General features: G+C 34.9%; 2 protein-coding genes across 2 annotated transcripts in view; one reads left to right on the plus strand and one right to left on the minus strand.

The window, feature by feature from the left end:
* The first annotated feature begins 430 nt into the window (after window positions 1-430).
* Window positions 431-21,707, plus strand: part of LOC117781385 (protein madd-4) — a 65,737-nt gene continuing 44,460 nt past the window's right edge. The window contains 2 exon segments of the mRNA XM_034618137.1: window positions 431-520; window positions 11,914-12,006. Coding sequence (XP_034474028.1) covers window positions 11,953-12,006 — 54 coding nt within the window. The 5' untranslated portion in view covers window positions 431-520; window positions 11,914-11,952.
* LOC117781386 (glutenin, high molecular weight subunit PW212-like) lies at window positions 6,751-8,680 on the minus strand. Its single transcript, XM_034618138.1, has 3 exons — window positions 8,487-8,680; window positions 7,746-8,078; window positions 6,751-7,464 (listed from the first exon to the last, which is right to left on the minus strand). The coding sequence occupies exons 1-3, from the start codon at window positions 8,577-8,579 to the stop codon at window positions 6,874-6,876; spliced, it is 1,017 nt and encodes a 338-aa protein (XP_034474029.1). The 5' UTR covers window positions 8,580-8,680; the 3' UTR covers window positions 6,751-6,873.

Here is a 21,707-nt window from a genome sequence, read left to right on the forward strand (position 1 = left end):
AACAAAGTAAAAGTTCGAGCGAAAGTTGTTGTGCAACGTGTGGAAAGTGCGGCAAAAATACAACCACAACAACAACAACGAAAACAATAACAACAACACAGCGTGCAAGTTTAATTCGATTTTAGTGTGTAACAATCAGTGCGAAAAACGCCAGGACACAAACAACAGCGACAACAACAACAACAACAACAGCAAAAGCCGCAAACAACAAAAGCGCAGCGTGCAAAAAGTTGCCAACGTCGCCAGCGTCATTGTCGCTACCTTTGCACACACTTACATGCATACGTAAGCTTTCATGTGCATGTGCATGTGCATGTGTGTGCGGGTGTGAGGGAGTAAGCGAAAGAACAGTAAAAGTGGATTAGCAGCAGCAAAGGCAGCCACCTTTGCCGTCGGCAGCGCAGTCAGCGCTACACATACGTATATTTGTTGTTGCGTCAACTGAGACTGCGACTGAGACGATCTCTTTTGGATTTAATGCAGAGCGCTTAGCGTGTTAGTCTTTCAACTCGTGACTGCTGTAAGTTGCCTGGCTTTTGGCCATTTGAACTAATTCACACACACACTCACACAAACACTTAGACACACTTGTTCCTTTTTACTTAATTGTAATTAATTTTAAGTTAAGAGAGAGCTGTGGTCACTGCTGAGATTTCTATTTAATAGTTTTTGGCAACAGCATTTTAATTCCATTTAAGCGTTTAAGTCTTAAGAGCAATTTAATAGCTCTAAGTGTTTTGCTACTATCTGTAAAAGATCAAAGAGAGTGGAAATGAATTCTGAAAATGTATATTTTATGAGTAAAAATGTAGTTAATTACAAGAAATGTAAATGAGAAATGTGTGTATAGAATGTCCTTTTAGTTTTCTCTTGGTATTTAATTATGAGACATGACACACTTTGTTTGTTTTTTGAGTGAGTAATAATTTAATACAATTTGGGAAATGTTTTAATATAGATAAAAACAAGTTGACATTTCGGAATGTGCTAATGTGAAGCTTAGCTAACAAATGTTTCACTGTAAAAAAGTAACACTAATGAACGACCACTGACGGTTTGTAATCAGTTTCAATTGAAAGAGAGCAAGTTCGGTTACACGGCAACACTTTGCAGAATGAGACAGATGCTAAAGACACGCACGGATTGGGAAGTGAATGCAGAACAAGAGACAGATGGACAGATGAACAGACAGGCAGAGATTCAGATAGAGACAGCAAACGAAATGACAGTTGCAAAATGTAACTAAGAGAGGGCAAAGTGAGGGGAATGGATACTCACACACACACACATACATATGTACACACACAAAGTTAAGCTGTGACATTCCCACATTGTGTGCGCTTTCTTCAACTTCCTGGCCAGTCCTTGTCTGGCGCGTCTGGCCGTCGGAAGCGTCTGTCAATCCCTTGACTTTTGCTTTTGTTTCCTGTCCCGAGAATTCTTTGCCTTTAAAATTTCACTGTTTTATAATTTACTTAAAAAGTCGACTGTCGACGACGTAATGCCCTCATTGTGTGTGCGGAAATTTTAAGATTCGTAGCTTATGCACCTCGTTCTCTCTCTCCTTCTCTGTCTCACTCCTACTCTGTGCAGATTAGCTGCCTTTATTGAGTTGTCTATGGATGCGTATGTTTGTGTGAGAGAGAGAGGGAGAGGAGTGACTTTATCTACACTTTATGACGATTTAGATTCGTTTTAAGCATTTGGCATATTTATGAGTTTATTGGGGACAATCCGTTACCGTTAGCTTTGTCTGAACATTCTACAAATCTTTCGAATTTTTAGTACGCACATGAAGCTTTTGGGTGTTTCTCAAACACATAGTTCCAATGTCTACGATAACTTTGTGGTTCTTTTATATGTGCTAAAATATGCTATCTTCATGCATATATTTCGAAAGGAAGAGTGCTACAATATGGTTTTTTAAAAGTTGCTAGAAGATGCTTTTAAGCTGAGTTATGATGTGTTAAAAAGTTGCTTATGGCAGTTCCTCTCAACTAGTAATGGTCTTGGTCTTATTTAGGAATTATAAAGTGCCACTCAAGGGATCTATTCAATCCTCTTTGATTGATTGATTTTTTTACTATTCAAGGATTCTAATTTTTCGTGCAACGGAATCGGGTTGTCTTGTGTAATAGGGATTCTTCAAAATTGTTGCATTCTTATATTTGATTTGACTTAATTAATTATTAGTTATTTGACTAAAGGGCACCGTATTTAAAAAGGCTGTGACAAATTTAAAAGTTATTCGGGATTCTATAAAATCATACCTTCAAATTTTTTAAGCTTTCTAGATTTCTAGCATGAGGAATTTCCAAATCTTAAGATGTTATCATCGCATAGACATCCTTAACTATCACGACTCATTTTAAAAGCCTACGGTAAATTTAAAATTAAAACTGGTTTTTATTGCCTCATATTTTTTGATTACATTTTAATTTTAAAGCTTTTCAGTTTTCTAACTCAAGGTACCTCTGGATCATCCGAAATTGTCATAGTCATCAAATAACTCTCACGACTTCATTTAAAACGCTTAATGATTTTCGTTGGCCCTTTGGAGTTTCATAGACAATTTGATTGTGTGGCATAGACACTTGAATTCAGTTCTAAAATAATGAAGTCCTGCAAGGAAGTGTGTGGACCGATTTAAATTCGACGCGAGCTGTGTTAATGCAACTGCTTAAGAGGCAAGCATATTCAGACAGAGAAACTGAGGACAAGTGGGAAAGTAGGGAGTGGGACAGTAAATTATGAGGCTGCATAAAGTTGCTCGTTGTGTTCGTCGTTGCTCAAGTTAAACACTTAAAAGCTGCCATGAAATCAAAGAGCAGACAGGCTAAAATTTCAAGTGGTACCGACATTTCACGTTGGGCAAAAGTTTCGCGCAAGTTGTTATATCCGTTACTTAAAAAGTGTCGGGGTATATTGTATTCGCTGAAATTTATCTTAAGTCAATAGAGCCATGTCTGTATGAAGATATAACTCTTTTCTTTGTGATTAATGCTATCTGTAAATAAATATTTATAATCCTACTTAATGGCTGTTTTAAGTTCTTAAAACTCATATATATTTCATAAAAATTGTGTTACGGGTATCTGATAATCGGGGTCTCGACTCTAACGCGCCTACTTGTCTTGATATTGCCAAGAGTGGTGGATGTTATATGTGGTACCTGCTGTGGGTCCCAGTTCAGCCCTATCCTGACACACATTCATTGCGACAACGGCAGTTGGGAGTCGTCATTGCGCTTGAAAATCTTATGAAAAGAGCGAAAATTAAAATAAAAAGTGCTAACAGCCTGAAAAGTTTGCCTACTCCTTTCTTTCTTTCTTACGTTCTTTCTTTCTTTCATGCTGTCGTTCTTTATTGCTTTCTTTCTTTCTTGCTTGCCTGCTTGCTCGCTTGCATGCTATTCTCTCAGCAACACACCATATCCCATACTTTCAACTCCTAACACCTCCTTGACTCCTGCTCCTTGGCACTCGCTCTTCAGATGCTTCAGGCTCGAGTCGCAGCTCGAAATAAATCTTTGAATGGCTTTAACATGTTTTCAGCGCAAGTTTCGTGCGGCGTTACGTCTGCTCTGTGATTTATACATGCTAAATAATTTATTGGTTGAGAACAATTTTCAATTTTTATTTTATTTTTATTCTCTCAAATGGTTTTACATGTCTGCAGCATCCGGCAACATCTTATGTGGCAGTGGAGTTTTTCTATAATTTTAACGCTTTCAACTTTTGTGTGTTAGATATTCTCTAAAAAATCCTATATCTACATTTAATATAAATTGTTAAATGAATATTTTCATAGTTATTTAATAATTTAATTCAAATATAAATTGTTGTATCAGCTGTTTATAGTATGACAGTTAATAAATGAAATACAACAATTTTTATGTTAATTTTTACTATTAATTGTGTCTTTATTTCTTTTAATAAATTGACTTGGAGTACAATTGGCCAACAATTTCTCTCAGTGCATGCCAAATGCTTCAATGATATTCGATGAAATCGAAACGCGTTGCAATTCCAATAACAACGACAACCATGGCGATGCTGCTGCTAGCTAGCAAGTATGCATTGAATTGTGCCCCAGTCCTCTCCTTTAATCCACTCCCTTACTTACATCTTGTGGTACATCTCATCGGTCTTTGGATTGACATGAGCGACGACTTCGATGCCATCGTCGGCTCCATTTGAAACTTATTGCTCGCTGGGCTGTCAACAGAACGTCGTCAGTGCAAGACTGCTACGAGGTTCCGAGAGGGCGGGTAAAAAAAGGTTGCTTGGATACCTACAATTTCTGGTATTTTTTTTATATATGTATATAGATGAGTGCAAATTCGATTTGACGTCATGCTCATAAGAAGAAGTCATAACGGGGCAACAAGTTTCATGTCGACCTCATTTCGATTTTTATTATTTCTTGTTGGTTAGCAAAACAACAGCAAACAGATGCAGCTATCAGTATTATAAATAGGATAAGTCTATCTATTCTCTCTCTCTCTCTCTCTCTCTTTCACACTCTTACTCGCGCTTTCTCTGTCTCTGCTTACCTGTGCATTCAATGAAGCGTTGCAGTTTTCGATGACCGCGTCGCAGTTGTTGCACCTTCTTCTCTGAGCCGTTACTAATGACAAGCAAACATTGTAAACACGCCCGAATGCAATACGATTTATAAATTGACAATAATGTTAATGAACAAGTCAATTGGAGGGGTGTTTTTAAAATTTCCAGCAAATTTCATTAACTATTATTTGTTGGGCACACATTTTTATATTGTTTTTCTAAATTAAGCGTTGTTTATCATTAATTTTATTAAATTAGCATTTAATACTTAAGTGAAATATTTTTGTTTTATTATTAATTATTTCATTTTCTAAATGGAAACTAACTTTGCAAACCTAGACAATTTGGAAGCTGTGTAATATTTTTCACCAAGAACCTTTAAAAGTACCACAATCAAATTCATATGAAGAAATTGTTACATTTTACTATAGAAATTTCAATGCAGACTCGTATTAGTTATTTTAAACGTTTTAGTAGAGGACTTTAGCAATAATATTTTTGGTAAAAATTTATGTCAAGAAAATATAATGTGTTAACCAAAAACATAAAATTTAAAAATTAAAAACATTGAATAAAATAATTGATAAAAGTTTTTATCCGCAAAAACATATTTTAGAGCCCAGCTATTTTTTGTGCAGCCCTCGGAGCATCTGCCAAAACCTTCAAATGAAAAAACTGTTGAAAAACGTTTTTATGCTGGGTTTTAGGCTAGAAAACGAGGGCGCGGTTAATAGTAAGCTTTGAATTTTGAAATTGAAAGAGTTGGTAACGAGCTGATTAGCGTGTTAACTGCGCAATTTTTCGGAATTTGTCTGCCAGCCAAATAGTCTGCGGTTGTTGTTGAATGCTGGCTAGTTGACGAGCTGTTGATGGCTTGTTAGCTGATAATGATATATGGCCAATGAAATGTCAAAATTAATAAGCGATGATGGCTGTTTAATGAGTAGCTGCGGCTTATGCGCCGTTTGCATCATCAATTGAAACCGCTGTCACAGTGGTTGGTCGCAACATTGGATTAAAAAGGGTAGTGAGAAGTGTTGAGAGGTATATTCAGATGTGGGAAGTGTTATTCTTCATAAATCTGACCTTTTTTTCGTTCGTTTCTAGAGAGTAAGTAAGTTAAATATGAAATCTGAAGTATTCTAATGAATTCCAAAATTTAATTTATTTTAATGGAATTTCTCGTTTGATTCTCGGAATATGGGTAACTGAAAAAGAGGCACAGTTGCCTCTAAACCAACCCCTGATTAAAATGACATTCCGCTTGAGAATCGGTAAAATTTTGCCAAAGTTATAATTGTTTGAAGTTACTCTAGCCTCTGACGTAGCAACTTTTCAAGCCAAAATATTTCTTAATTTTGACAAGATTTTTTACAAGAAAATGAAAGGCCCCAGAATCAAGTTTAAAGTGTCGTTTTATACTAATTACGATATAATGAGTTGATTAAAAGCGAAAACTTCAGATATAAAATTTTGAATTTTCAAAACTTCCAAGCCCCCCTTACCATCCAAATCGAATCTTGGTCGAAATTATTTAATTTTTCTAAAAAGGCAAAATTTGAATATAGAATGAATTTAGAGGTCAAACCATGCTCAAAATGATATTCCGCTTGAAAATCGGTAAAGTTTTGCCAAAGTTATGACAGTTCGAAGTTGCTCAAGCCTTTGATCTAGCAACTTTACAAGTCAAAATATTTCTTAATTTTGACATGATTTTTTACAAGAAAATGAAAGGCCCCAGAATCAAGTTTAAAGAGTCGTTTTATACTTATTACGATATAAGGAGTTGATTAGAAGTAAAAACTTGAGATTTAAAATTTTGAATTTTCAAAATTTCAAAGGGGGGACCATTACCATCAACATAGAACCATTTCTTAGGTAGTCGAAAAATAATAAGATTTTCTAAATGAACAGAATTTGAATACAGAATGAAAATAGAGGCCAAACTAAAACCGGTACAGTTTTGGCAAAGTTATAATGAACTTAATTTAAATACAGAATGAATATATATATATATGATTAAAATCATATTCCGCTTGAAAATTGGGTCAGTTTTCTTCAGGTTATGACAGTTGGAAGTTTTTCAACTCTTTCTTCGGTTCTTGAAAGAGAATTTATTTATCTAAAAATAAAACTGTTAGTTTTGGCTAACGGTTCCGATACCAATTACTTTTCTATTCCCTGGATTTATCGAAATTATTGAATATATTGATCTATTTTACATTTGTGTATAGGAGTAACCTTTACATATTTTTAGGATTAGTTTTCTGGGTATTTTATGAAATCTATTGCTTCATGAATATCCTTAATTCGTAGGGCTATGATCATCGCAAAAGAAGCGTTTTAGGAAATTCATTTTCTTACAAGACTTGGCTCTGGCTTCTGTGCTTTCTTTTGCTTCTATGCTTTTTTTGCCACCTTTGAACAGTCCTAGTTTTTGAAAGAAGGTGCTTCCTCTGGTAGACATAGATTCTTCAATGACCACATTGTGGTTGACCGTCTTACTTTGCTTAATCCTCTTCTTGTTGGCCAGCACATCGTCAAGGGCCCCAGCTTGAGTATCAGAATCGCATCCTATGATCCTTTCATTGTTCTTCTGCTCCTTTTTAGACTGTTTTTTCGACTCCTCCGTCTTTTTTCTTTGCTTTGCGGAAAGTGTTCGCGCGGCAATGCGATGATACTCGATCAAATCATGCTGAGAATTGCGTATCCTTGAGCCTTGTAGGTTCTTGAAACTGCTAACACTATCGATGCGATTAAGACTGCCGCTGCCACTGCTCACATGTGGAATGTATGAATGTCCTGGATGTCGACTTCCCGCCGTGTTGCGCAAGGGAGAAGTCGAGTATTGTGAGGTATTCATTGATTGAGCTGCTGCGTTTTGAGTCCCTGTGGGCTGAAATATTTCTAATTGTTAGCGATATATGAAAGTAAGAGAATAAATTGAAATTTTATAAAAATAAATTTAAGTACACGAAGATTATTTAAAAAATGTTTGGTAACTGTCTAATATCCTCTATCGCCCTCCTCGTTAATAAAATTCGAAAAAATTCAATGTTTAAACGTAATGTTATTTTAGTTGGGCATATTTTATCTATACAAATTTTGTTTAAATACCTTGAGCAAAAATAATAAGAAACATAAATTTGCCTAAAGCTGTAGAAGAAAATTCCTTACCATACTTAAATTTTGGTAAAAGGATTGAGGCTGCTGCATGGCACACCAATAGTTGTAGTTCTGTTGAGGCTGCTGTGTCTGATACCAGATCTGCCCCTGCCCCGGCCCCTGTCCTTGCTGCTGTCTCTGTATCTGTCCTTGTTGCACATTCCCCATTTCGTTTCGAGATTGCTGGGGCTGTTGGCCATAATAATGTGGCATATATGCCGAAAATGTCGTTGGCATAGATGATCCTGGTTTAGGCATATAGGTTTGATTTTGAGGATGTTGTGCGAAAGAGTTTCCATAATAATACCAATTGGGCGCGCTTGAGTTCCACATTTCGTAGGGCAGCTTAGGTGAGGGTAAAAATTACAATCAATATTAAGATTATTATAATAATTGTAAGTTATCTGTATCTGAATTGTACACTCGAGAAGGGTGAAAAATTCGCGGTACATTTTTCAATTGACGAATTTAATGTAAACACATTATACTGTACATTTTTTTAATCAAAATTAAAAGTAAGCTTTTGCCAGATGGCTAGGGACTGCAAAATTTGCAGTTTCATAAATAAAAAAAATATTTATAAAACTATGGATAAAACTACATAGACCTTTTAGTCCTATTTCTAGACCAAAACTTCAATCCCAATCGTATGATAAATAAAAGTTACATAAAAGTTTAAGAAATAATTTACAAAGAAATATTATGGTTTTTTTTGCCCTGGCTGCAGGATATTTTCTAGTCGAGCATTCTTACTTGTTGTTGTCTGTTGTAAGCAACCTGATTTGGTTGCTGACCAGATACTTTGCCCTTTGTGTTACCAGTCTGTCCCATTTGATGGGCTGCCATTTCAGGTCTTCCTATTGAAAGAATCCGTTTTTATCACACCGTCGAACTGCTGTCCTGGCATGGGCTTAGTATTCCGGATATTCTGCATAGAATTGGATTATGACAAGAAATTTGGGTTGAAAACGATGTACAATAATTGAAGACTGAAAAATTAATGTAAAGAGAATTTTTGACACACAAAGCAAAGTCACTACCAGTAATGCTTCACTGTAGTTTATACCCTTCACGTTTTCGTCACATATGCAAACATTTTTGATGAACTTAATTCAGTGCGCTGCGAAAGATACCCCCCAAGCAATTGCCGTCAACATTTTAATTGTTCATAATTTATGAACTTGTCGACGACAACGGCGACATCATAAAAACCTCCGAAACATAAACAAACAAAATGTTATGCAATGCCACGCCCCGACCGCCTACAAAGACAAACAATCTGTGCATAGAAATGAATTTCATTTTGTTGTCGTTTGCTTTGCTGTTCAAGGGAAACAAACACAACCCGAGTAGACCAAACCAGACTAGAACATTTCATTCCCAAACACCTGCCACCTTACATGGGTCACGAGTTCGTTAAGGGAAGCAGTGGAGTAAGGGTGGGCAAGGGAGGGTGCCACGCTTGTAGGCAGACGTCACTTCTGCTAATTAAAAGTTCAATGCGCAACATTTGCAACAGCAGCAGCAACAACCAAATGACAATCAAAAGCACAACAGCAATGACAATGACAAAGGGAATGAGGTGAATAAAACAGCAATAAAGAATTCACCCATCTGTCGGAGCTGTCTGTAATTTTCTTTAAAAAAATAACAAGACGAATAAGTATGTTTTCCTGTATATGTAGATCATATATTTATATTGTTCAAAATTCTTGGTACATTTCATAACAATACTAAAATTCAATTTTCTCGGAAAGGATGTTTAAGGAAAGAGCATAGTAAATTTATTTTTAATGTTCTTTCTCTTGGTCTCCCTTTTGTCTGCAATTGTCTGTCTCATTTCGAGTTCTGTTTTAAATAGCATACGAAATCAGTTTTTAATTATTTAATTAATTGCGCAACGTTATGCAAATATCCGGTGGATTTTTGCTGACTTAATAAAGGTCTGTACAAAAGCCAAGGAAAAGCTTTAAAACACGTGTTAAAAAAATACTTACTTGCTACGGAAACGGTTGCAATTATTTATGGATTAAAGTTGTTATTCACGTGATACGAGTAAAAATAATTTTAAAACGGCTTGCCAGGTCGACATCTCAGAATTGCAAGCCGTTTTGGTGAATCAAATAAATCTCAAATGAGCCCCATTACGTATTTGGTCGTACAATCTAATTACGTTACATTCCAGCTTCAGTGTGTTGTTGCTCATCCAAATGACAATTAAAAATACGAACACACATACGTACATATTGAGAGCATATAAAATCACCTGCGAGCTTTAATACCCACCAACGCCCACGTTGCTTTGCTATGCAACCTTAAACCCCAGAGCAATTCAACCCAACCCAACACTTTATTTATGATTTTTTTTAAAGATATATTTTTGATTTTTTATTTGACTCGAGGGCTTCCAGAGAACAAACATGTAGCGCAAGTGTTGACAACCGCAAACATCACATTCCGATTGATTTGTTGTGCTACTATGTATAAGTAAAGAAGAAAATAATATTTCTCATTCTGTTACCTGCTCATAATTACCCCACATATTTATGCCTATCAGAAGAACTTTTATAGCTTGTCTGCTAAAAGCGGAAAAAGGGGAAACATTTGATATATTTCAAGTTTTAGCATTAAAAGTTTTAATAATATTGCAGAACACTTTTCTAATATTCCTTCATAATTTGATGCGCTTTCCCTGGAAAAGCTACATCTACTCGTACAATGTATTTTTAGACTTCTCCAATTTGTGAAACGTGCTCGGCGACCTTAAGCGCTCCCTGGTGTGCATTTAAATAGTTTAGGATTAATTGATCCAACATATTTGTGAGCTATGGGATACCATAAATTATGACAATTCATTCATTCAATTGATGCAGTGAGAAAAATTATAATGAACTATGGCTTTGCAGCCCTTTTTTTTAGTAAATTTTGAAAATACTTTACTGGACTCATGAATTTAGTATTGAATTTAATGTTGTGGCATATTATTAACAATCAACGTAATGTTAACTTACCACAAATTTTATATAAATGAGAGTTATTTAATTAAAAGACGCTAAGTTTTTTTGGCATGTCATTTCTGATATACAAATTATAAAAATCGGTAATACTGAATAGTTTAATTTATTATGCATCAGTATTTTAGGTACATTAAACATTCACAGAGTATAATTAATTACATAAGAATTTTTAAATTATCATCAATGTAATACAAATACTTGACTGCAAATTTAAATGAATTTCAAATAATTACTTGCATATCATAATTGAGCTCAATAAAATAAATATTATTCGTTAATATGTTGAATACTGAAAAATTTAAATTTTCATTCATCAGTATTTCAGGTACATTTAATTGTAGGTAATATTCACCGAGTATAATTACATTCTTAAGAAACTTTAAATGGTCATTAATGTAATTCAAATATTTGGCTTTAAATATTTAAAAAAATATACTTGCAATCGAACAAGAATCAAGCAGAATATCTGACAAAATAATATAAAATCAAACTGCATAAATTTAAATAAAACTTCTCAAAATCGATCATTTTTAGTTTTCCTTTTGGTGCAGCAAAAATTTCGTGTCAAGTGCTATTATCGCCACGCCCCTTGTCTTACGGACGCCCCCAAACTCTACTCGAGTTTTCTGGCGAATTAAACACGCTCATTCGAAGAAATGAGTAATGTCGTTTGTACTTAATTTGAATGACAAATGTTTCAGGGCCGTAAACGTATTTATTACGCTCACTGTAGTCGTTCTTCTTGCTGTTGTTTCTGCAAAGGATGCTTGAAGGAGTCTGTCCCCCCCTTTGTCATATATCTTCTTTCACTTCCTTGGTAACCTTGCCATCAGTTGACATTTTGTTGTTGCCTCCATTAATCGTCGCATACACAAGATCTAAACAATATTTTGCTTAATTATGCTAATGCCATGTCCTTAAACAAATGCCGGAGTTGTATTGATTTAAGTTCTTATCAAGATTATATGTGCTTTCGTGTCTGTCTGTTTAATTATTTGTCTATTTACACTAAACCTAATGCTCAACTCTCTTTCTCACTTTGTATATATCCCTTTCGCATTGTGTGTGAATTTAATATTCAAGCTAATCAGTTACAAGCAGCTCCGTTAAACTATCTTGACTTTTACATCATTTTAATTGTTGCTACTTATCTTTAATTACAGCATGAAGCCAGAAATGATTACCAGAAAACTCAGATAAAAATGCCAGCTCAAATTTATTGGAAGACTAGACAAATTCGAGCAGTTTTGCTCGTGGTAAGTTTAAGAAATTTTACTTAAAATAGTTATAAGTATTTAAAATAAATATAATTATTAAAAAGATCTGTAATATCTTTTAATTTAAAAACATATTTTCGGAAATAAGGAAATGCTTTTAATTGGCATAAATTATTTTGAGCCTTACAATATCTCTTGTACAGTAAATAATATTGATATATTAATTAAATAAATTTAAACAACACATTCTTGATGAATTCATAAGATATGGCCTGAATATATCATGACATCATATTAAATAACCCTATATAATTTTGCTGTAATCTAAAATTCCTGCTGCAAAGTTTGTTTTGATGTGGGTTAAGATAACTTACGAGAACATTATATATAAGCATAATTTCCCACCGTAACCATTTTGAGGCAAACCCAAAACTGCAACTTAAAAATGTTCTCATAATCGTAAAAGTCATTTGCTAAAAATTGTGTGACAATTATAAGCCACCGTCAACCATATCCACCCTACACGTCATCATAAACTTTGGCATTCAATTTCATTCCATCCTTTTCCAATTGTCAGTAAGAAATGGAGCAGGATTCATAAATTTTAAAGCAGCCCACAAAAAGGGCAAGCATCCCAGAAATGTAATAAAACATCAAATTACCAATAATTTAGCTGTGGCGTAAAACAAGGCAAGAAAAAGCGTTAAGATTGAACCCTTTTTTTCCTCCGTTGTTGTTGTACTTGTTGCCGTCAGATAAAGGAGTGGAAAGGAACGTGTTGCTTAAGAGTCCTGACAACAACACGTGCCGCTTGGTGATTGCGGATACTTTCCGACGGATTTAGCAACCCTTTGGCATTTTATAGCGCCAATGAAGCATTGCGACCCGAGGCTCAGCTTGTAACCCAAAGCCAAGTTCAATGCGTTTCTGCTGGTCATTGGCTTTAGGTTATGTGGCTTGTAATCTCCTTTATACATACATACATACATACATACACATCCTCTGCATACATGTAAAGTGTATATGTGCGTTACTTCTAATGTGGGGGCGTGTCATTGCCCACAACTTGTAACTGTGTGCACATTACCATAATGTGTTTTATCTGGCTGCTGACTGTTGACTGCCTTGGCCCTTAGTTAGAAATCACTTAAGATTCACAGACTTCCCGCTCTCTTTCCCTCACCGTTTCTATTTGCAATCCCTGAACTACACAATTGCCAGTTCCTTCGATTCGGTTGACTGCGCTGCCTCGCCTGGACTGGACAGCATGGTTATTTCTCTTGGTTAGGCAACGTGCCTCACGTTTACATCTACTTCTCGTACAACCCAACATTGTGTAAGTTCCTTGTCCTTGTCTTGGCATTTGTTTCGACTTGCGTGAAATTGCAAAATCAATCAATTCGATTACGTATACGTAATATTTATAAATATTTAATGTTAAGCTTTATACGCATTTTTGCCTGCCTGCCTGCCTTCGATTTGATGTTATGTAAATGGGTATTGTCTACATTATAAGAGTTGTGGGGGCGTGTCCGTCTCTGTCTCTGTTTGTGTGTGTGTATGTTTGTGTAAGTGTATTTGTGTATGCGTGTTTTATTAGTGAGTACTGCCTCCTGCCAGTTCGTCACGGGGAGTATTGTATACTTGCGAGATGACTCTGCCCTGGCTCCTTCAAATGGTTCCGATATGTTAATAAGTAATTCTGAGGCAAACATGGGCAGAACCTCAAATTTGCTGAGCTCATTTGGGACATTCTTGCTCTCTCTATATATTGTTGAAGTACTATTTCTTATATAGTCGCTGTTCAATTGGAGCTTAGACAATTTCAGCTGTTAGGATAACTGAAAATATTATCTTTTGCCATAAAATATGTCCCTCTGTATTAAAGTTACATTATTATTTTTGTTGCAGAAATCGAAAAAAGAGTTGAAAATAGCGTATTAGTTTATTTTACTTATATCCTTTAAATATGGATAATTTAAAAAACCATCAATAGCCGATGCAGTTTATTCTGAAAATATGAATATTAAATTTGGTAATGTAACTACTTTAATTCAATAATAGCTTATAATCAAAGTTAACAATGTTATATATTTTGTGTAACTACTATAAAAGCCATTGTTTTATTTTCTGAATATATCAATATAAGCTCTTCTGTTAATATGTTATACTATTTATTTAATAGTATTGAAAGCTTTTTCGATAATTTATGGAACTTGCACATTAAGAGACCTTTTTTTTTAATACCTTTGACCTCAACACTTTTGGTTCGAATTGTGCATTTTGGTTGACCAAATTTAGTTGCGTTTTCCACTGTTTTTAGCTGAGTTCATAAAATATGTAAACGTTTGTTGTGTGCATTCCTCAGTTGGATTCCCCCAGCGTCCCTTAAACCTCTCGCATAGTTGTTGCCACAGTGGTTGGCATATTTTAAAGGTTGCTTTTTCATTTATTTTTGGGTATTGTTCACTTTTGAACTTCATGGCGGCTTTTAAATAAATGCTGCGCTTTTTGTGGGGCCACAAAAAAAAAAAAAATGCTGCAAAAAAGTTTGTTTAATTGTTTTAAAATGTCTGAGAGTATGTGTGAGGATGAGAGACGATGTCGGAGCGTGAATTGTTTTTTCTTTTTATTTGGCCACATAATTTATGCATGTGTTGCCTTTGGCTGAGCTCCGTTGGGCGGCTTTGGAGAGTTATCGGGGATTGCTATTAAAATGGAATAAAAGTCAAATTGTATGCTTCAATATTTGGTTTTTATTGAACGAAGTTGTATGATAATGGAAATCAAAATGCAAATCAGTAAATGTGCTATGATTTGTCAGTCGATCTGTGCATTCGATATATATATTGCTGGCAGGTAATTAAATTAAATGCAGGTCAATTATTATAAATTATTAAAATTAAACTCTGAAACGAATTATCTTGCCATTATCTTTTCGGCTACAGTTTACTTTAGAAATTTGACAACAAAAACTTTACGATGTTTTTTATATTGGATAATGCAAATAAGACTTATAGGTTTAAAAAAATTAGACCTAAAAATATTGTCTTTATGATTTAGAATATCTCAGATCTATCATAACTAATGTACCGAAAATAAAAAAAATATTTGGTATATAATAAAGTGCTAAAGTAGTAAGATTCATTTTTCTTTTTTTTGGACCATTATTTTAAATGAACTTCAAACATTTCTATTATATCCCCATTTTTTGTTTTTTATAAATAATTGAAATATTCTTTACAGCATTACCTTTTTTTTTGGTATTTCTAGAATTTATTCTATGTTTTATTGGTTTACTTTTACATTTTCTTACATATCATTAAATGCATGTCATAATTTAAATTTTTCAAAGTTTAATTGCATGTGATATGAGATATAATTTTATTAATTTTTCTATGCTAATGAAAAAGAATTGAATTGGCTTATAGGTAAAACTCAGATATTTTGTAGTGGATTAAGTGCATGATAGCTGATTGAGCGAAGGAAATTGAATTGAACAAGGTTAACATATGAGATTTAAGGATAATGTGGCAAAGCATAAGTTGGCTATCTCAAGTGATAAAGAACAGTTAACTCAATTAGCTAGGGAAACGTTGATGTTGTCGCTAGAATTTCGAAATAGCATTTGAATTGCTAAGCTGTCATTTAGGGAGCATTTGCGACTGACATACGTACGTGTATGTGTACTATATATGGGTCATCAAAATGTTGTCAAGGCTCAACAGTTGAGAATGACCGAAAATCGCATGACAGTTTCACGCTATAGCCAACAGAGCGAGAAACTGATAGAAAGGGAGTGGAAGAGGGAGAGGCAGAGGGAGAGGCAGAGGCAGAGGCAGAGAAGGGAACTGCAAATTGCTTCGTATTAATCAACGTCGGACTTTGGGCCCGCACAGGCCGCAAGCTCTGTCACATACATAGGCCACCAAATGTGTGTCCTCTTGGTTTGTTCACTGTCGTTCTCCGTATGTGTGTGTGTGTGTGTGTGTGTATGTGCTTACTGGTGCGTAATAATTGCTTGGCCATAGGCTCAGCGTCAATTTCACAGATACACTAGCTCACGCATACGCACATCTGCACACACACACATTCACACTCACGCACACCTGCCGCAGATAGTTCGTGATAGTCAGTCATGTGATTAGCCGCACACAGGCGAGTGTGAATATTTGTGTATCTGCACGTGTGTGTGCGTGTGTGTCCTGCGGCCTAAGCCAGGGAGTGTATGAAATTATGCGGAAATTGTTGCATATTTAAGTGGGCACGCGTGAATAACTGTTAAAAAGTTGCCAGCTAGTTTTAAACGCGCTGAAAATTGTGCGAAAACGTTAACAGTCTGAAATTTTTATTGGGACTAAATGCTTGTTTAAATAACATGCCAAATCGCTGCATTTGAGAGTGTTTCACGACTAGATTACATTCGTTTTAAGGTCTACAGATACTTCAGAAAATATTTGTATACATATCAATTTATTGCAAAATATAACATTATCAAAATACTGTTTCCTTTTTAAAAACGTGGCAGCTCAATTTTCATTTCAATCTTTGTTTTAAAAATTGCAGAAATACATTAATTTTCAGCTTTTATTTTTAAAAAAATTGAGAAGAGTTCTTAAAATATTTTAAAATTAAAATTATAAATAATTAATTAATTATTAAAATTTTTTTTATATGTTTAGGAAGATTATTGTTTATATACAGAAATAGATTAAGTACGAGTATATCTCTGCCTTTCTCATTCAACTAGGTAACTTTTGCGAGTTTGATTATTTTCATATCATAACTCTTGTTGCTATCCCTGCTTGTTCGAAAATTTTGAATAAAGGTAGGATATAATGCAAAAATGTAGCAAAAGGTTTAATATATGATTTTACAAAGGAAGATCATAAGCTATTACCAAGTTCACTTTATTCAATACCAAGCTATAATTGATAACTGGGCCTGCACTTTTGACGTGAAATTAAGTTTATCCAATTAGCCAAGTTTTGTTGGCCAACAGCAAGTCTTAGCCACAATTCAATAACCCAGAAAACATCAACCACAGCCTTCAACTAATGAAATCTTTTGTCTTTCTTTCTCGAAAAACCGCAGAGAGCAAACTCAACCTGAATTTAACAAAATGATAAATTAATTTTAACAATTGTTGCTGAAATTGAAATGCATAACTTTGTTGTTGTTGGTGTTGTTCTATTTTTTTCTTTCGTTTTCTTTCGTTTCGTTTGCTTGGAAATCATCTGAGCGATGCACAAAAACTTTGAGTAATTGCCAAAAGAAAAGCGCAGAAAAGAAAAGCTAAAATGGAGGGCGAGAAAGTCAAAGCAAAGTATAAACTAAGCTCAGTTTGTTATAAGTACATTGTTATATATGTAAGTATAGTGTAGTATATATTATGTATTATATAAAAAGTTTTTCCCCTCGGAAACGTGAACTATTATTGGCACGTTACATTGGAACTGCAGAGAGGGCTGATTGAGTTGTGGAAAATTCCTTAGCTAGGGTCATACACATACATACTTATGCTCTCAGGACTTTAACAATTGCTAATGTTTGAAATATTTCATGATTCTGCATTTGCATTTTCTTATAATACCCTGTACACAAGAGCTGATTATGTGACAGAGTGTATTAGATGATATGTTGAACTTTTTAAAATATAACCGTATGAAATTATTTAAGTAATTCGTTTAATTCTATAGGGTATTTTATAGACACCTACTTTTCAATAGCTTTGCTTTTTTTTGATCTCACTTCATGCTACACCTAGACTTGCATTCATTTATTCATTCATTTCATTCACTTTGTGTTAAGTTTCTTTTCTGCTTCACAATTCTATTCTGTTCTATTCTCTTTAGTTCACTTCGTTGGTTCATTCTGAACTCAGTTCAGTTTGTTTGTTGTCGGTTCTCTCTCTCCCCCTCTTTCCCTCTCTGTCTTTCTCTTTTCCACATTTAAACATACTTGTACACAAATACATAGTAAAAGCAACGCTAAAGTGACGCGGTTTTTGTTACTGCGGCATTGTTTCGTTTGCTGTGGGAGGCGTTGGGGAAGTCTAGATTGTGGGATGAATGTAATGAGGGATGACTGTACTGAGGATTGGGGCAGACGTTGGCTAACCGGCGACTCCCGCAACAATGCATTCAATTGGTCACAGAGTCCCCAATGCCCTACAGAGGTTGAGCTAGTTCAACATTGTAAATGAGATTGCTAAGATCTGTTAGACTTATAAATGAGGAAAGTCATTTGTTAATCAAGCACACAGAAACAGAAGAAGGAAATAGAAGAGGGAGTATGAAATATAGATATTATTTGTTAGTCTTATAAGTAAAAGCAACTGCTTGTCAAACAACCGGAGATCCAGAGACTGACTGACAGAGAAACGTGTATATATATGTAGATAGGGAGATCGATATACAAAGATAGGGAGAGAAAAAGGGAAAGGGCAAATTGAATATACAGGAAGCCAATGCAAACATTCGTTTTGTTAAAGGTTTGTACAATAATTTTGTTTGCTATATTCTTATTATTTTCGAAATATTATTCGTCTATACAAAATTTAAATATAAAATTGGTGCAATTAAAATTGAAATAAATATTTTGAATTTACGATTTTGACACCTATTTTTAAATAAAAATTTGTCAATTCAATTTGATTAAAAAAAAAAAAATATTTTAATAGAAAAGTGTCAGTAAAATAAATAAATATTATAGTAAGTATAGTAAATAATAATAAACTAAAATTATTATAATATCAAACTGCTGATGACTTCGTAAACTAGATTTTTTATGTATTAATTGAGGGAGTGGAGAAAGAGGGGGGTGATAAATTGAAAAGTTGAAAAAATAAAAAATAATAATTGTTCAAATTATCAAACTGCAGATCCTTTTCTCGCATAATTTCTGAGTCTCAAAACTTTTCTCATATTTGTTTTACTTTTACCGATTATCCGCATTTGCAACCCAACCGAAATGCCCAAAACAATTGCATGTAGGGCAACTCAAAAAAAAAAAATATAAAAAAAAACAGAAATATTAATGATTTACTTTTGCAACTTTTGTATGTGCATATATATAATTATGTACATGGTGCGAGTTGGAGTGCCAGTTTCAGGAGTCAGCCAGGAGAAAAGTCATCTAACAGCCTGGGAACAACAATAGTAGTTTGAGTAGTCATGGCTTCTATATAATATTGTTACATAGGACATTGGTTGCGAAAGAAACGTTCGTAATGAGACTTGTCCATTTGTGGTAATTAATTTTAATGCTGAGCAGCAACGACAACAACGACGATGGCAACTCTGTCGACCACAGTGAACAACGATGTCAATGGACATTTGGCGTCATTTGTGGTAAGGGGAGGTCGTCAATGGCGAATAAAAAAAAATAAATATACTGAGCAGCCGCAGCGACAAATTGAAATTAGAAATGGCGACCAGCCAACTGGTCAAATGGCCAAATTGGTAACTGTTCGTCTCGGCCATTATGCAGCTGTGTGCTGGATTAGTTCAGCTAGGTAATTAGTTTTGCGCTGTGACTTACCTGACCGTAATTTATGTAAAATTAAATTACCAAAAAATGCTGAGCAAGTTTGCCTACTCCAATCGAGTAAATTTGTTGCTGTTTCATGTCGTCAAGATTTAATCTTGGTATCAATTTGTCGAAGTGTGTGTTACACACTTCATATAAAAAATGGTTGACTTGCGTGCCGAAGGGTTCGTCGGGAATGACATGAAAGCCTTTTGTTGTAAATGGGGCAGGTCCAAATAGAAAATATTCACCCTCCACTCCCTCAACTCCCTTCACTCCAAACTCTTCTAGTGCTTTTGTGTGAGCTTCGCTTGTTGTTGCCCGAGTCCTGCCTAGGTTTCGAGTGGATTTATTGTTACGTGTAGTAAATATTTTTCTTACTATTGTTGTATTGTTCCTCTCAGCCAAGTCAGAACGGGCCAGACCAGGCCTTCTTATCATGTTTTTTTCTATTTCAATTTGACTTTGCGACCAAGGACTTGCGTGTGCCGCTATTTTGCATTATTTTTCTAGTAGTTGTCTATCTGTCTGCCTGTCTGCTGCCAATATTTGTTTGTTTGTTTGCTTGGCTACGTCCTAAAGGTTCTACGGTTGTTGAGGGCGTGTTAATGGCCTAGGCGTACGAGTGGTTGACAAGTTTTGCGGTGACAATTCTACTGGCAACTGTAATGAAGAAGAAAAAGAAGAACGGTGACGAAAAAGGAACAACCGAAGCTGTGCTATTTGTTGAGATGATTAATGGGTAAAGGGTATGAGAGTTAAGCTCTTGGCAGTAACCAAATGGGGTCAGTGGAAATCGAAGAAATAGAATTAAACCATTGAATGATGGCAAGTCTAAAGTGAAAAGTCTTTTCAGCTGAGCCTAGCACACGACTTCAAAGTGAATTGCAAATTTGCTAAGTAGAAAATTTGAAGAGTAAAAATTGGAAATAGAAGTAACTCCAAATTAAACTCTGAACTACTTCAATTTAAAATAGCAACAAAAAATAGATTAGAAATCCATCAACAGTTCTTAAGATATTACTTTTTTTTAACGTTATTTATTATTGTTATCTATCATCGTACCTAATCGCAATTAGATACGTTTAACGGAACGGGGATCAGTAATGGCTTTGTTTGTTGTAATTAGTTTTTATTTTTCAAATTAACAAAAATATATAGATATATATAGTATAGATATAGAATGTTTAAGAGCTGAGAAAATATAAATTTTTATTAATTTTTTCCACTTTTATCTGTCAATAGTTTTATAGATCTGTCAATTGTTAAGTGTCTCATCGCTTTTTGGGGTCGTCATTCAACGAGCCATTAATAAATACAAATAATCTACATGAAAACTTAATTTCACGTGCTCACACACACACTCACAATATACTCCACAAATGTTTTACAGACCATAACTTCACCACGGAGCCCATCGGCATTTGGGAGCATGTCATTTTGCCAGTTGCCAGTTGCCACTTGAAATGTTCGTCCTTTGGCCAAATGACACGTACAAAAGACAACAACAGCAATAACAATTGCCACACTCTCTTTCTCATTTTTATATGTATATATCTCTTGTTCTCTTTATCCTTCACTCTGTCCCTCTCGCAGTTTTTCATGTAGAACAGGCATTCAATTTTGTAACACTCTCTAGTAATCCATTCGTGGAGCCGTTTATATGAGGGGCTATCTGACGACAGGATTCGTCTCGTTTGCTTGCCACTATCGAGTCCATTTTGCTGCTGCCTTGCAAACTATCCTGTGAAATTCGTGCATTTTATTTCAATTCATTTCGATTCCATTTTTGAGTTAATGACTGCAGGACATGCAAAGCAGCACGAAGAGCCTTCACCCAAAACTTGACAGGCAACAACAGCTACAAAAGCGACTCTCTTTCACAAGTCTTCCTGCCGCATCTTTGTTATTGTCAGTCAACGTTTATCCATTCCCCTTCTTTTATTCGTTCCCGTTCCCATTCTCATTCCCATTCACGTCCTCGACCCCCATCACATGCCAATTGATTACTCGCGCCTTTAGCTCGCTATCGATGATATTTATTGACAAAGTTTTTTGGCATCAAATAAATATGCTCTGTTTTTATATTATTTTGTTTTTTTCGAAATGTTTTTAGGCTTTAGCCAAAGTTCATGCCGGGTTATAGCCATTTGGTTTCTAAACAAGGGGGTAAAACATCTAAAACATGCATGAGTCATGTGGATATTTAT

Source organism: Drosophila innubila, assembly GCF_004354385.1.
Source record: "Drosophila innubila isolate TH190305 chromosome 2L unlocalized genomic scaffold, UK_Dinn_1.0 4_B_2L, whole genome shotgun sequence".
Taxonomy (NCBI): Eukaryota; Metazoa; Arthropoda; class Insecta; order Diptera; family Drosophilidae; genus Drosophila; species Drosophila innubila.

Bases quoted from the DNA above. Each gene is read 5' to 3' on its own strand.
- LOC117781386 (XM_034618138.1), bottom strand. From the start codon at position 8,579: ATGGCAGCCCATCAAATGGGACAGACTGGTAACACAAAGGGCAAAGTA. The intron at 8,079-8,486 runs GTAAGAATGCTC...CCCTCACCTAAG, and splicing joins CTTACAACAGACAACAACAA to CTGCCCTACGAAATGTGGAA. The intron at 7,465-7,745 runs GTAAGGAATTTT...GAAATATTTCAG, and splicing joins TTTACCAAAATTTAAGTATG to CCCACAGGGACTCAAAACGC.